Below are 15,028 nucleotides of genomic sequence, written 5' to 3' on the forward strand. Positions count from 1 at the left end.
AATAACTTAGATGTGCGTGCCATGGTGGATACACATACACATGGACATTTGACCCCATCTCCCTCTTCAAGAGCTGTCCTTTTGCTTATGCAGAGGGATCACTGGGGACAGCAACAGGTCCCTGTTTCACAACACATCATCTCCTGGGAAGACCGAAGTGCCGTCCTGCTGCACAGCTGGTTTGGGTTCCATGAGCACCACCTCCACCCCCCCTGCTGAGTCCTTCACTTCCTCCAGCGCTGTGAGCTACCCAAGCAGCCGTTCCAGGGGTTTTCCCTTTTCTTCCCGGGGGGGGGGGGGGGGGAAAGGAGTAATAAGCTGGGGCAGTCAGAAGACAGTTTTGACACATTATTTGTATGTGTGAAACTATCCCTCCTCTCTTGATTGATATTATCATCTGGTTTTAAGATAAAGTTTACTTTTCCTCTGACTGGGATAAGTCAGATATAAACAGAGCCAGAGTCCGATTTTCCCACATAACCCAGCCAGAGCTGATCAAATGCCGATACAGAGGAGGAAAAAAACAAAAAAGGCTCACCCTCACAGGAGAGGGCTTCTACCGCCTGCAGGGAGCCTGCTGGCTCTTCTGTGGGGGCCACCTGAGTCCCCAGAAGGGCCATGGAGGGTCCTCCATCAGGCAGAAAAATGCAGTGTCCAGACAGCCTTTCTCAGAGCCCTCTTTGGTGGCCATAAAATTTGAAACCTGGGAAAACCCAGGGAGGCCCAAAAGTAAGAGGGACAAGAGCTAGTGAGACTTCTGTCCAAACAATTCGGGGGCGGGGCGGGGGGGAATTAAGAAATAAATAGTCCAGCACCTAGAGAAGGAACAGATCCAGCTCACTCAAAGTTAGACTAAGAAAACCTGAGAGCATGAGCTATCAAACCAAAGAAAATTAAAGTATTTTCTGAAGGCTTAGCACTCAAATTTGACTGGGCTAAACAGTGATCAACCCAATCATCCTCGATGCCCAGGCATGGGAAGGTTCTAAGCAGGAAACCTGAGAAGGTACAGTTGCCTTCCAAGACCCCACATGCCGCTTGGGGAGGAGCTCTTAAAACTGCATTAAGGGTGCACCCAGTTCTCCAGTATCTGCCAGGGTTCCCAGACCACATGAGAAGGGAAGTCAGTCTTCGGATGTCATGAAATGACTGTCTGGGGGTGTGAAGTTTCTGTCTAGCTGCTGCTTTATGAATCCCAGGTAACCCCTTCCCCCGCCTCAGGACACCTGTCCATGGTGCAGCCAGGAGCTGTACCGGAGCTAATGATGGACTGGGAGCTGCATGGGCTGTGGAGATCATCTGGGACAACCCCTGAATATTCAGACGAGGAAACTGAGGTCCAGAGGGAGAAAGTAACTTTCGCAAGCCCACACAGCATCTGGCAGTGCCAGGAAACCAAGGGATCTGTTTGGTCACTTGGCTGAGGCTTGGAGAATTTCGGTCTCTGGGACTTCATAAAGCACGGTCAACACCATGGACTCTGAGGCAAAGGTCTGCAAGGCTGGGCAGGGCCCAGGTGCACTGAGAGACCACGTGGGGACAGATGGTGCTGCCCTCTCATTAGCATTTGGAAAGCTGGGGGAAACATGCAGGTGGTGGCACGGAGAAGGAAGGCGTTTAGGGCGAGAGGTAGGTAGGGGCTGAGGGGAGTCAGTCCAGGCTCACCTTCATAGCAAGGGATCAGCGTCCTGCCTTTGGCCTGGAGGTTGGATGGGATGATATAGCAGAAGCCATGGGGCAGGATGTGGTCTGTTTCATAGTAGATGTTCTTCCAGCGGTGGGCACAGGCCTACAGGGACAGAGAGGGGTGGAGAGCAGGACAGTCGGCCCCAAAAGGTCACAGAGCAGACCCCTGGCAGTGCCAGGTGGTTCTCTCTGTGGGGAGACAGAGGAACAGAGGGGCCAGGGAGCTACACCTTCACACCAGGCATCCTCTGAAAACTGCATGAACAAGAACAGGCCCCTGGGAGGCAACCAGGAGGAGACAGACAATAAACAAATATCCACAAATGAAAACTATAGCTAGTACTGGGAAGAAATGGTTATGGAATAGAAAGTCTGGGAGCAGGAAGGATGGTTTCCACTAGAGGTCAGGGAAGGCCTAAAGCACCGGAAAGCACTACCCACACTGAGCACACAGGAAGAGAGCTCCAGCGGGATGGAATGGCAGGTGCAAAAGACACAAAGTGAGAAAGCCTCAGGGGTTCAAGGAAAGAGAGGCCGGTGGGGCTGGTCTGAAGTGACCATGTGGGTAGGGAGACAAGGTCAGAGAGGTGGCTGGGGGCCAGGCCCCAGAGGGCCATAGGAGCAACTGTGATTTCAGCGGACATGCAGTGGGAAGCTGGTGTCGAGGCTTGCACAGACAAGTGGTGCGACCCATTTACAGTTTGGAAAGGTAATTTGGCTGCCCTGTGGAGACTGCAGGTGTAGAAATGAATATCCAGGTGAGAGACGGTGCTAGACTGCACCAGGATGGGGCACTGGAGATGGGCCAAGGGCATGGCTTCAAGATGCACCCAGAGGTAGCGCTAGCGGGCCCCACGGAACAGCCAGATGCCAGAGAGCAGGAAAGGGAGGAACTGCCGGTATTTGACTGTGTTTTTACCTACAAAAATGCACCTACAACATGCATCTCATTAATTAGAAGTAAATGTTTGTGGTTGGTTCTCTTTTTGATGTAAATTTACATATCGCAAAATGCACAAATCTCAAATGTATCATTTAATGAGCTTTAACAAATGTGCGTGCTCATGTCATCAAACCCCTAGCAAGACATAGAACATTTCCATCTCACCAGACAGGTCCCTTATGCCAGGGAGTGTCTGGCTTTGACTGGTCAGGGAAAGCTCTCTAAGGAGAGACCGCGGAAGTGAGGGAGTAGCTGGGGGAGACCTGAGGGAAGGTTCAGGACAGAGGGTCTTAGGGTGGGTGAGTAGCTGGCACGCGTGAGGAGATGAGGCCGTCAGGGACAGACATATCCCTTGGCCGGCTTTTGCAAGCAGCCTCTCAGCGCTGGGGTCAAACCTATGCGAGGTGCTGTGAGGCAGGGCAGTTCTTGCAACAGACCTGGACCCAGTGCCAGCAGCTAGAACATAGACCTGGCTCGTCCTTCTGCTCCACCGAACGTGCCCCGGCCTCTGGTTTGGACGTGACAGTGGCCCCAGTTTGTGTGTGTGTCTTCACACATCCAGATGCCACCACCACACTGATGAGGGGCCGACCTGCTCACTTGGGGGCACATACCCTGCCCAGCCACTTCTCCTGGGCACTCACCACTCACGTCTGTCATTGGTTCACTTCACTCTGACCAATGGATGCATTTTCTTAAAATGCCACATTTTAAATAATCAGAGTTTTTTTTAACATCTTGGTTTATTTCCTTCAAACACAGTGTTTCTCTAAGTCATAACATTCAGAGTTCTTATGGTCTCCCTTTGGCCTCTTCTGCAAGCCTGCAAGGTGGGCACAGGTGACTTAGAATTACGGTTTTCTGTTCGGGAACACCGAGTATCAGATACTGCTCTGCCTAAGTGGCAAAGGTCAGTAAATGCTGCAAACAGGACTGGACCCCGTGGATTCTGAGTCTTCCTTGTCTCACTATAAAGTATTTTCTATCTTAAAACTTCTCATTCCTGCCTGAGAAGCCATCAAAATCCACCCACACCCCTGAGGCAGGTCTGGTGGCTGTTTATTGTCCTTACAGCTCCGCCACACCCCCCCACCCCACCCCAGGACACCTGAAATAACCATGCTGGGGTCCCATGGGATACCCAAGGTCACCATGTGGGTAAGGGGCCTCCCTGAGGTCACTCCATGATAAGATCACTGCCTTCTAAGCCCTCTGCTCTTCATCCTTCCAGCCAACTGTCACCAGGGCCCCTGACAAGGCCACTCTCTGCCCAGTGGCAAAGAGGACACACTCGGAACGACTCTCGAAGCCTCAGCTTGCCCACACTCCAGCTCTCACCCTGTGACATCAAACTACAGAAAAAAATCTATTGTTATTCCTTCTACTGCAACCCATCTTCATTCCCACTTGGTACTGTTTTGTGCTAAAATAGTACATTTCTGAATAGACTAAAACAATATGGGACAAGGAACTACAAAAACATCACTAAGCAGATAATCACTCCATACTGCCAAGTAATTGATTTTTTTTAAAGTTCTGACTCAATTCTGATGGTTTGCCAACTTGAATTGCTTATTTTCATCTAATTTGTGGGTAAATTAGTTCTATTTTAGTTTACGGATTCAGCAAAGCCCTTGGCTTGGAGAGCTGACCACATTTTATCATGTTTCTAAGTTGAAGGGACTGTGAAAAGAGCCTGCCAGCCAGCTGCACGCTGACACTTTGAGGCAGGACTTGCTGCATCTCACATCTAGGTTATTGTCTCCTCATTTTTTTAAGTGCCAAAAGCTACTTAAGAAGTGATCTTGGAGAATTCCTAGAAGATTCAAATATTGCATTTCACAGTAAACTAATTTAAAGAATTCTAGGAGGTCAGAGAGCAAAGTGTCAAACGCTGGATCCACAAAGGAAAATAATGAAAAGTCTGTCTGAATATAAATTACAGAAAGAAAAGACTCTGTTTAGCCCTGATTATCATTATATATACACGCATTTCAATCTGACCCCTACATAAAAAGATAAAATTCTTAAGAACTGTCTCCAAAGCATTAGCAACACCATCAATCTCTCCAAATGAGTTCTGTTGTGAGGGAGGGATGAAGAGAGCTTGGAAGATTAAGAAAAGAACAACATTCTCTGGAAACAGCAAGACCTACTCAAACTCAGATCTTAAATAATCATAAGAAAAGGGGAGGAGGGTCTAGCACCACTCCAAATCTTAGAATTTGATATATTTCAAGTTATAAGGATTGTTTTGCCTCTCAAAAGAAGAAAAAAGAGAAAGAAAATGAACATTTTATTTGAAAGGCTTTTGTTGTATGGAAACAGCTCGTCCCTCAGCATATGGGTGGGCTGAGCTGGGCCTCTCAGGGCTGCTCAGCCACAGAGGCAGGTCAGCCCCACCCCACCTCTCCTCCACGTGCACCCGCCATACAGACATGGCCAAAGCCTCCATCACACTTCCAAGTCCAGAGCTCACAGCCACCGCCAGGTCAGGGCTCCTGAGAATGACGGGTGGTGGGAACAGGATCAGAGTGATGCTGTGATGCCACAAGACTCCGCCAAAGAAGCTCCCCAGCTAAGGGAGGAGGGAGCTGCCAGGCTGGCACTGGGAAGGGGCTTCAAGAATGTTGTTCTGAGGATGCTCACCTCGTGAAAATTCATCGAGGTGTACACTAATGATTTGTGCACTTTTTTACATGTGTGTTAGATAGCTCAATAAAAAGTTCACTGAAAAAAAAAGTCAGGAAACAGAGCAACAGAAGTAAATGCAAAAATGTACCCTGTGGCTTTGAAAAAAATGGACAGATGGGAAGCGGTGAACAGATAGGGACAGCCCTGATGTTTAGAACGGAAACGGCAGAGAGCTAGAACCAGAGAACATTGCTTCCACCCAAAAAGAATCTAGCAACTTAAATTATTTGTTGTCTGAGCCTTGGCAACTCTGATGAAAAGGACAGACATCAGACTCGAAAGTTTTGAGTTGCCCTCCAAGGTCTGAGAGCGCCTATGCTGGGTTTGTGCGGTGGCTGTTTTGAGAAGTGATTTTTCCCTCTATTTCTTAAAATATCTGCACACTGTGAGCTCAGGGTGAGACTGTGAGAAGGGAAGGAATTTGCCTCTAATTCAGATGCTGTGCTTACACCTGGTATCATTTGTTCCTGGGGAAAAGCTGGAAGGTACCACAATGCCCTTGGAGCCAAGATGGGTGGGTACTAAGCCAAGGTCAGCCCGCCAGGCCCGCCTGAAAACCTGGGTCTTGCCAGAGCTGGTTGCTGGGTCTGTGGCCCAGATGATGCCATTTGTCATCAGGACACTTCACTCTCTGTCACAGCTTTCAAATTCTCCATCTGTTCTTTACTTTGAAATCAGCACCAGATGCCACTTTCAAAAAAGCCACCCTACCTCTCCCTCTTCAAACCCAACCTTGGAATCCAATATGATGCTCCTTTGGGATACAGGTCTCTTGCCTACATCCACCCCAGGCACCTCGCAAGTTCTCAAAATGTGTCTGAACAACACACATCTTCCCTATCATTAATTCAAAAACAAACATTTGCCTTCCAGAAAGATTTGACAGGTAGAACTCAGACATTCAAGAAAAACCAAATGGATATGAAGCCTCCAAACTGTAAATACGGACTAGGTGGGCACTCGTACCTTGTTTCATTCGTCATTTCCAAGGGCATTTTACAGCATTGTGCCCAGTGCTTCCATCAGCCACTTAGAATCAGCCACCAAGAAAAGATGGCAACCAATTTGGTTTCTAACTATTTTAAATTGACACTCAGTCCCTATATTATTCAAAAGCACTTTTAGACACCATTCCTTCGAGAGATGTCCTCTGAGCACTGGGAGTGAAAGTGGGCAGATTTGGTCTCTGTCCCCAAGTGGCTTCCATAAAAGAGGACACATATATACAAAATAACTTATACACACAGTATAAGGTAACAATATGATGTTGCATTCCTAATGACACAAAAGACACTAAGCTTGTTCCATACAGCACACAACAGGCTTTGTGGAGGATACAGAGCCTAAACTGGGGAAAAAAGAATGACCCAGACAGAAGCAGGCAGGGAAGAGGAGGCTTAGGATAAGCCTTTCCCAGCAAGACCACATGTGTGCAAAAAGCCATGAAGGATAATCAACAACAAAAAAACCAAACAATCCAATTTAAAAATGGTCAAAGGGCTTAAACATTTCTCCAAAGAATATATACAAATGGCAAACAAGCAGATGAAAAGATGCTCAAATCACTAGTCATCAGGGAAATGCAAATCAAAACCACAATGAGATTACCACCTTGAGCCACTAGGATGGCCACCATAAAAAAAGAAAAAGGAAAATAACAAATATTTACAAAACATGAAGCAACTGAAGCCCTTGTGCACTGCTGGTGGGAATATAAAATGGTACAGCCACTTGGGAAAACAGTATGGAGATTTGTCAAAAAATTAAAAATAGAATTACCAAATGATCCAGTAATCTCACTTCTGAGTATATACTCAAAAGTATTAAAACAGGACCTCAAAGGGATATTTGTACACATGTTTATAGCAGCATTATTTACAACAGCCAAGAGACAAAAGCAACCTAAATGTCCATCAATGAATAAAGAAAATGCGGTACAAATACAATGAAATATTCAGCCTTTCAAAAAGGAAATCCTGTCATATGTTACAACATTGATAAAACTTGAGGACATGATGCTAAGTGAAATAAGCCAACCACAAAAGGACAAACACCGTATGATTCCACTTACATGAGATCTAAAGTAGTCAAACTCTTAGAAACAGAAAGAGAATGGTAGGGGCCAGGGACCAGGAAGAGAGGGAAATAGGGAGTTGTTGTTCAATGGATATAGAGTTTCAGTTTGGCAAGATAAAGTTCTAGGGATTTGTAGCACAACAATGTGCACATTGTTACTACTGTGCACTTAAAAATGGTTAAGATGGTAAATTTCATGTTTTGGGCCACAATTGGAAAACTAAAAAAAGATACAAGAAAAGCAGATGCTACCAGATGCCCTTCTCTGTCCATCGCCCATACAGTTTACTGACTGGATGATGCAATAATTATACAAAACAAAAAGAAACAGCCCTGTGTGCAACTGGCTGGACAGGATTATCCGTAGCACCATTATCCACAAATGCTCCAGCTCTGCTTTCTTGGCTTCCTTTGCTAACTCTTCCCTGTGGCCCTCCTGCTAGTCACGTTCCCAGGGACGGCCTCTTCTTGATACTGCTTTGCAGTAATGCAGAACCTTTTGTCTTGCCCCTCTGGAAACAAGTTCTCATCAACACAGAGGTTATCCTTCCATGGGGAGAGGAAGTATTTTCACAGGAGCAAACTCTGGCTCTAGGCTCAACACCCTTAAGAGCATCTTGTGCTGGGCTGCCACCAGGCCACCGCCTCCTCTCTGTTTGTTCTGGATCTGGACCTCAGGCCACCCTTTGATTTACAGATGGGTCAGCTCCTTCCCTTTCTTTCCCCGGAATGGCAGACCAGAGTTCTGGCCCCTCTGGGACCAAGTCATCCAGTCAGCGCCAGGCCACCGTGCCTGGAGGAATCCGGGGGCCTGGAGAGGGTCCAGGGCTGGCCACAACAGCGACGAAAGGACTGGAAATCAAGGCAAAGAGTGGGCTTGGGGAGCCTCAACAGAACCTGCAGTGACACTGGTGACAACATCCATCTGCTTCCTCCCTCTCCTGAGGACCCAGCAAGGGGGAGATCCTTAATTGTGCTGAGGACAGTGGAATTCAGATTAACAGCTCCTGCCACAAAGAAGTTTAACACAAAAGTGGGCTCCTCAGAGAGGGAACAGAAATGCTTTGCCCAGACCCTTAAGGAAAACCCGTTTCCCCTGGGACAAAATATTCACGAACCCTCAGCTTTACAGCATGTGGCCCAAAGGAAGCCCTCATAAGTGGTAGCTAGTATTAACTTCCCTTCTTGATCTTACGCTTTTATAAAATAAAAAAAAAAATCTTCATACAGCTTCCAATGAAAGCCAATGGCAGGAAAACGCCTATGAAGTCAGAAGAGGGATCATCTTGGTGGGGGCAGGAGCATGACCGGGAAAGGGCCCGAGGGAACCTTCCGGGCTGTTAGCAGTGGGGACGTGTGAGTGTGCGTATGAGCAAATTCACCAAGCTGTTCACGTACAGCCGTGCACGGTAAGTACCTCAGTGTTATACCTCCACAGAGAAGTGTAAAAGAAAAACGGAAAAATGGACAAAAACAAAACCTCTGTAGCAGTCAGAAATTCCTTTTTTTGTGTTGAGTCCAGTAAAACTTTCTGCAATGACGGAAATGTTCTTCCTCTGTGCTTTCCAATGGAGCAGCCAGCAGCCATATGTGGTTATCGAGCACCTGAAACGTGGCTAATGCGACTTAAAAACTGAATTTCTAATTTAATTTTGATAAACTTAATTTAAATAACTACACATGGCTGGCGACTGCCTTATTGGGCAGTGCAACTCTAAGATGTCAAGAGCCTCAAAGACAAAGCTTCTTTTCCTTTGCATTTCCCTCAAAGCAAAGTGGATCAGAATACACCATACACACTTTAGAAGCCAAATAAATAACTGAAAATAATATGTATTTCATAAAATATGATGTCATGTAGGAATAAACAGGAATGAACTGACATATACAACATGGATTAATCTAAAAATTATTATTTTGCGTGAAAGAAACCTTACGCAAAAGCACACGCTGTAGGATTCCGTCAATATGAAGTTCTAGAAGCAGCAAGAGTAATAGCTGGTGATACAGATCACAGCAGTGGTTGCCTCAGGGGTGGGAGGAGTCGACTGGAAAGGGATGTAGGAAGTTTTGGGGATGATGGAAATATTCTATATCTTGGTAGGGGTAGTAGTTCCACAGTTGTGTACAACTGTCAAAACACAGACTGTAATCTTAAGATTTGTGTATTTTGTGTAAATTGTACCTCGACTTAAAAAGACACACACAAAAAAATATTTATGTAATGAATGAGATTTACAAAGTACTTTTCACATACATTTTATTTGTCATTTTTCAATAGCCACATCTCAGCACTTTGGGACAAGCATTCTTAACATCTGACAGATAAAATATTCTATAAAAAGATAAGCCATGTGTCTAAGCAGCAGTCCAGAATAGGCAGCCTCGAAGCCATGCCCTTATCACATGCCATCCAGTTTCCTGAGGGATCAAAGTCGGTCATTCCCAGAGAGCCACCCCTTCCCAGGACACCCGCGGGAGGCCTTACCAACACTCGGCCATCGGGCTTGGGCTGCCGGGCCAGGCTCACCCCCATCCACTCGTCATCCCGGTCTTCCCGACAGGTCTTTCCACAGGGTGTGCCCCGATTCTTCCCTGGAAGAAAAAGAGAACAGGCAGACTTGGACTGAGGAATGATGTTCTCCTGGCTGCTTTTCAAAGCCGGGCCCACAGCCCAAATGTCTGTTACCTGTGAGGAAATAAGGAACTTGCAACAAAACATGCATCAACTCCATCAATATACACTGTACGCTGTCGAAGGCAGCCAATTAATTTTGCACAGCAAGACTTTCTCAATGAAGGAAGCAGCACACTGATGTATGTTCTGAAGCAAGCTCCTTAATTTGTTCTGTACCAGCAACACATAGCTCACAGCCAGTCATTTTGAGGAACTCTAGAGAACGCCATGGACACCTCTCCTTTTCTGCTAAAGAAAATCAAGACAAATCTTTATTTTAAAATAATAATTAGAAGATCTTGATGGGAAAGGACTTTGGAGAAAGGACTTGAAGTGTTAACTATAATGAGAGAGCTCCTGCTTACTGAGCACCTCGTACGTGCCGAGCACAGTTCTGTGTTCCCACCTCTGTTCTCTCACTTAACCCTCAAGGCCATCCTTGTGAGGTAGGTATCTCAGTCTTGAATTTACAGGTGACGGAACTGAGGCCCAGGAGGCTACAGGACATTCCCAGTAAGTCCCAACTGGGCTTTGAATCTAGGCAGATCCATCTGATCATCTTTCCCTACTTAAAATGTAAAACCCAAAATTGATTTCAGTGGCCTCCCCCCTCACACAGAGAATAAAATCCTAATACCCTGCGTGATCCAGGTCACCTCACCGGCCTCCTCTGCTGCCACTCTCCCCTGCTCGGCACCCCGGCTGCACTGTCGTCACTCTGTACTTCAGAACGGCACAATCTCTGCTTGGAGTTTCAGTGTCCGGTACCTGCCTGGGCAGCCACGGTGCATCCTTCCAATCATGTGTAAAGATCCCCAGAGAAGCCTTTCCTGACCCTCCACTCTAGATTAGATCAAATACCTTCCTTATAGTCTTCTCTCACTCAATTATTTGTTTTAATGTCTCTTTTGCCCACTAATTTATGAGGCTCAGGATGGTTGCATCCTTATTTGTTTTGGTCACCAGTGTATCTAGTGCTTAATAACTAATAGTTATTCAATATATATGTGTTGGAGGGAGGGAGAAAAGAGGGAGGGATGGATGGGTGAGTGATCAGGCCACCCTGGGAAGGAAAAGAGCAAAGTGTGAGGATGTAGAACCCACTTCCACCTTGGCAGTGATGTCCACTCACCTCGAGCCATGTCTAGTTCAGTGCATCTCCGGTCAGGGTTCGTATGAACGCGGCATTTAAACACAGCCCCGGGGGACTTCACTGAAGTGCTGTATTTGGAATCTGCCTTTGGTGCACCCACAAGGACCCTGCACATCAAGAGGAAAGGGCTTTCTGTCACAACCCAGTATCAGAAAAGAGAAAGCAGATGGTTCAATGCCAAGCCACCCATGGGCAGCGGGCTGTCTGAATGCTTGCTGGGAAACCATATTAGACTGTGCTGTGTAGGCTGGGGGTGGGGGGTGTCCTACACTGAACCTGTTAGAGCTTCCCCAGGCACATTAAAAGCTCAAAGAGCAGGGCATAGTGGTGCATGCCTATAGTCCCAGCTACTCAAGAGGCTAAGGCAGAAGGATCACTTGAGCCCAGGAGTTCAAGTTCAGCCTCAGCAACACAATGAGATCCTGTCTCTCAAAAATAAAAATAAAAGCTTATGTGATGGTTGGGAACACATATAACCAACAAAAGGTTCCTATTCAGAATCTATAAAGAACTCCCGTAAATCAATAACAAAAATACAGACAAACCAATAGAATAATGGGCCAAAGATGTGAATAGATACTTCACAAAAGAAGATAGTCAACTAGCCAATAAACACATGAAAAGGTGCTCAACTATATTAGTTATCAGGGAAATCCAAATGAGATACCACTTCACACCAACTAGCAGGCTAAAACCAAAAAGACTGGAAATGCCAAGTGCTGGCAAGGATGTAGAGCAACTGGAACCTTCATACACTGCTAGTGGGAGTGTAAACTGTCAAAACCACTTCGGAAAACTATTCAACAGTTTCTAATGAAGCTGAACATGTGCCTATCCTATGACCCAGTAATTCCATTTCTACGAATATGCTCGATACAAATACATACATGTCTACCAGGAGACGTACAAAATGTTCACAGCTGAATATGTAATAGGCAAAAACAAAAAGAAATCAAAAAGCCCATTAATGTTAGAGTGGATAAATGATGGTATAGTAGTAATACAATTCTACACAGCAACGAAAATCAATGAACAACATTCAACTGCAACCACATAGATGAATCTCACAACACAACGCTGAGCAAAAGATGCCAGATACAACAGCATCCTGTCTTATTTCATTTGTCTGAAGTTCAAAAGCAGGTACAATCTAGCTATGGTGTTAGAGGGCCGGAGAATGGTTACCTCTCGGGAGGTGAAAGGGGGACTGTAATTAGGGAAGGGGGTACTTCTGCAGGTGCTGACAACATTCTATTTTTCATCCTCAATGTGTTTACACAAATTTGTGGTAATTCACTTAATTGTATACAATATGGACAATTTTCTGGATTGTGTTACATTTCAATAGGAAGTAGGAAATTGAGAGATTTCTCTTCTGTCCTCTCCACTTCTCGGTGCCTCTCACCCCCCATCACACATGTACAACATGGACATTTAGGGGGAAATAAGGAAAAAGCAGCCGTAGTGTGGATTATAAACTGCATCCTCTCCCCCAATACAGAAGTAGAATAGTTTGCACGTAAACAGGGACAAGAATGAAGCTCTGAATTCTCCATCTTGAACTGAAACGCTGCCTGGGGGTGGGCCATGGCCAGCGGGGGGCCTCCCCTGGCTAGAGGGAAAGAGCAAGACCCACCAAGGAGATGGAAGAGAGAGCTTTGGGCCTGTGTGGGTGCAGAACACGGGGGAAATAACAGTAAGTTCCCCTCCAGATGTCACGAAAACAATTTTGACCTACAGCTTTATGTATTGTTTCCGGAAAGTAGTCAACTGAAGATCTACAGCAAAGAATACTAAACAACACTAATTGGGTATCGTTTGTGCTCAGCTGTGAGCCATTTGGAAAAGGTCTTGGACAAGGAGACTTTAAACAAAATCCACACCGATGTTCAAAGAGCAGAAAATTCCCAGCCACTGCTCAAAGAGAACATGAGCTGCTCCGTATCTCCAGCAGGCTGGAAAGGAGAAGGAATTCACTTCACGAGGGTATCAGGCACATCATGAAATTTATCATCTCCTCCATGGCCTGGAATAGAATGTATTATCCGTTATGTATTATATCTGTGCAAAAAGTGTCTAGCAGAGGTTAGCATGACCCTAGACAGCCTCCCGGGAATGCTGCAAGCTGACCCAGGCTCCCCTCACTCTGTCCCAAAACTGCCTTCATCTTGGGATCTCAGTCGTTCATTCCTGGCCTCAGAATGACCCTGCTCCCCACCAGACTCTGGCTGTGCAAAGGGGTAGACAAACAACGCCTCTCTACCATAGAACAGAAGTCTGAGACCTGCAAAGGGGACTTCGGCAAAGGCTGGCAGACATCACAAGGGACATCATCACTGACCTGGCTCACAGACAATGTGTCAGGCTTCACCAGAAGGTGTATGGGACCCATCTTAAATCCCAAATCCACTGCTCCTGAGCTCAACCCCTCCACAGCCAGAGCCCAGAGGATCTTTGAGGACACAAAGAGCCAGGGAGATCCACCCCTCACTGGAGCATCTCCTTCCATGGCTGTCTTGGAGGGTCTGTATTTGATTCCTCAAGGAAGATGCCCTGCTAGGGTGTGAGAGGAGCCAGCCCCCCAATAGTGAGGGCGCCGAGTTGCTCTCTGGCCCCTCAGTAATGCCCTGAGAAGCTCCCCTCTGGGTTCTTACTGGGCCACAGCTGCAGAATTCCCAAGCGGAAGCAGGGCTGGAACCCATAGCCTTTTGGAAATCTGGGCAAGCACTTTCCCAAACAGACCACATGGCCTCCCTCACCCACACAAGGGCAATCTGGCCGGCGCTTGGCTGCTCTAACTCAAATGCATGATGACATACACAACAAAACTCCAGCAAGAAGAAAGCCACATTAAGGGATCAATTTCCCCCTTTGCTTCTGGGGCTGAGCTTTAGAGCCACCGGGGCAGGTCGAGGATTGCTCTCTGTAATGCCAGCTGTTTTCACAGGTGAAAAGAATTAGCAGCTTGGCCTCTCTAAACTGCCCAAACATCCTCAGCCTTTCTGCAGGTCAGGTTCTGAGAGCTGGGAGCATAAAATACCTCCTTCCACAGAAAACCCCAGGGCTGCAGGGCTGGGTCCAAAAATTCCCACCAACTTCAGATTTACTTTGACACAGTAAATAACTGCCACTTGTAATTCATTTTGTAAAAATCACAAAAAAATAAACAAGAATGAGAATTCATCTCGTAATAGGGAAAGGAAATGGCTGCAAGAAACAACAGGCTCTTCCTCCATTGTGTCCTCCAAACTGGCACTGAAACTCTGGAAATTCTAGATAGTGCCACTGTCCCAAATTCACAGACACAGATTCTTAGGTTATCCAAGCAGGACGGGACCCTGGAGAGCTTAATTCCCAGGCACTGCTTCCCCCAGTCTGGAGCCAAGACTGAGAGAGGCAAAATTTACACCAAAATCTAAAGTAAAGGGACCTGCTGAGTTATTATTTCCTTCCAAACCCAAGGTACTCAATGGTTCTGACAACAATGGCTGATTCAAACCCTGATAACAACCCTCCTGTTCAAACTTCTAATCAGCTGCTCAGATGAGAAGGGTTTTCCCAAATCCTGTGCAATGGAAAATGAAGCAAGAGATAAGGGGGCATGTGTGCGCACACATGCATGACACTCACGGGGCGCCACCCTGGAGAATGTGCCTGTATCTCTGTGTTTACAGAACATCGTGGCTTCCTCCACAGCCCAGCACTGCTCTGTACCTGGGCCACTATCCAGCAAGACTGTGCTGCAGGCCAGCCCATGAGCAAGTCTTTTCTGAAGTTAATTCAACTGGCTGTTTGCCAG

At 46.5% G+C, this 15,028-nt stretch overlaps 1 protein-coding gene across 4 annotated transcripts in view; it reads right to left on the reverse strand.

Moving 5' to 3' along the window:
• The window catches only part of ITGA9 (integrin subunit alpha 9), a 328,677-nt gene that overhangs the window by 300,426 nt on the left and 13,223 nt on the right, over window positions 1-15,028 (reverse strand). For 2 of the 4 annotated variants that reach the window (XM_045536738.1, XM_045536741.1), the window contains 3 exons: window positions 11,209-11,336; window positions 9,888-9,994; window positions 1,666-1,789 (listed from right to left, as the gene is read on the reverse strand). In XM_045536738.1, the coding sequence (XP_045392694.1) occupies window positions 1,666-1,789; window positions 9,888-9,994; window positions 11,209-11,336 (359 nt within the window). The other 2 variants (XM_045536745.1, XM_045536750.1) reach the window with 2 other exon arrangements.

The sequence above is a fragment of the Lemur catta genome, chromosome 1 (genome assembly GCF_020740605.2).
Source record: "Lemur catta isolate mLemCat1 chromosome 1, mLemCat1.pri, whole genome shotgun sequence".
Classification (NCBI taxonomy): Eukaryota; Metazoa; Chordata; class Mammalia; order Primates; family Lemuridae; genus Lemur; species Lemur catta.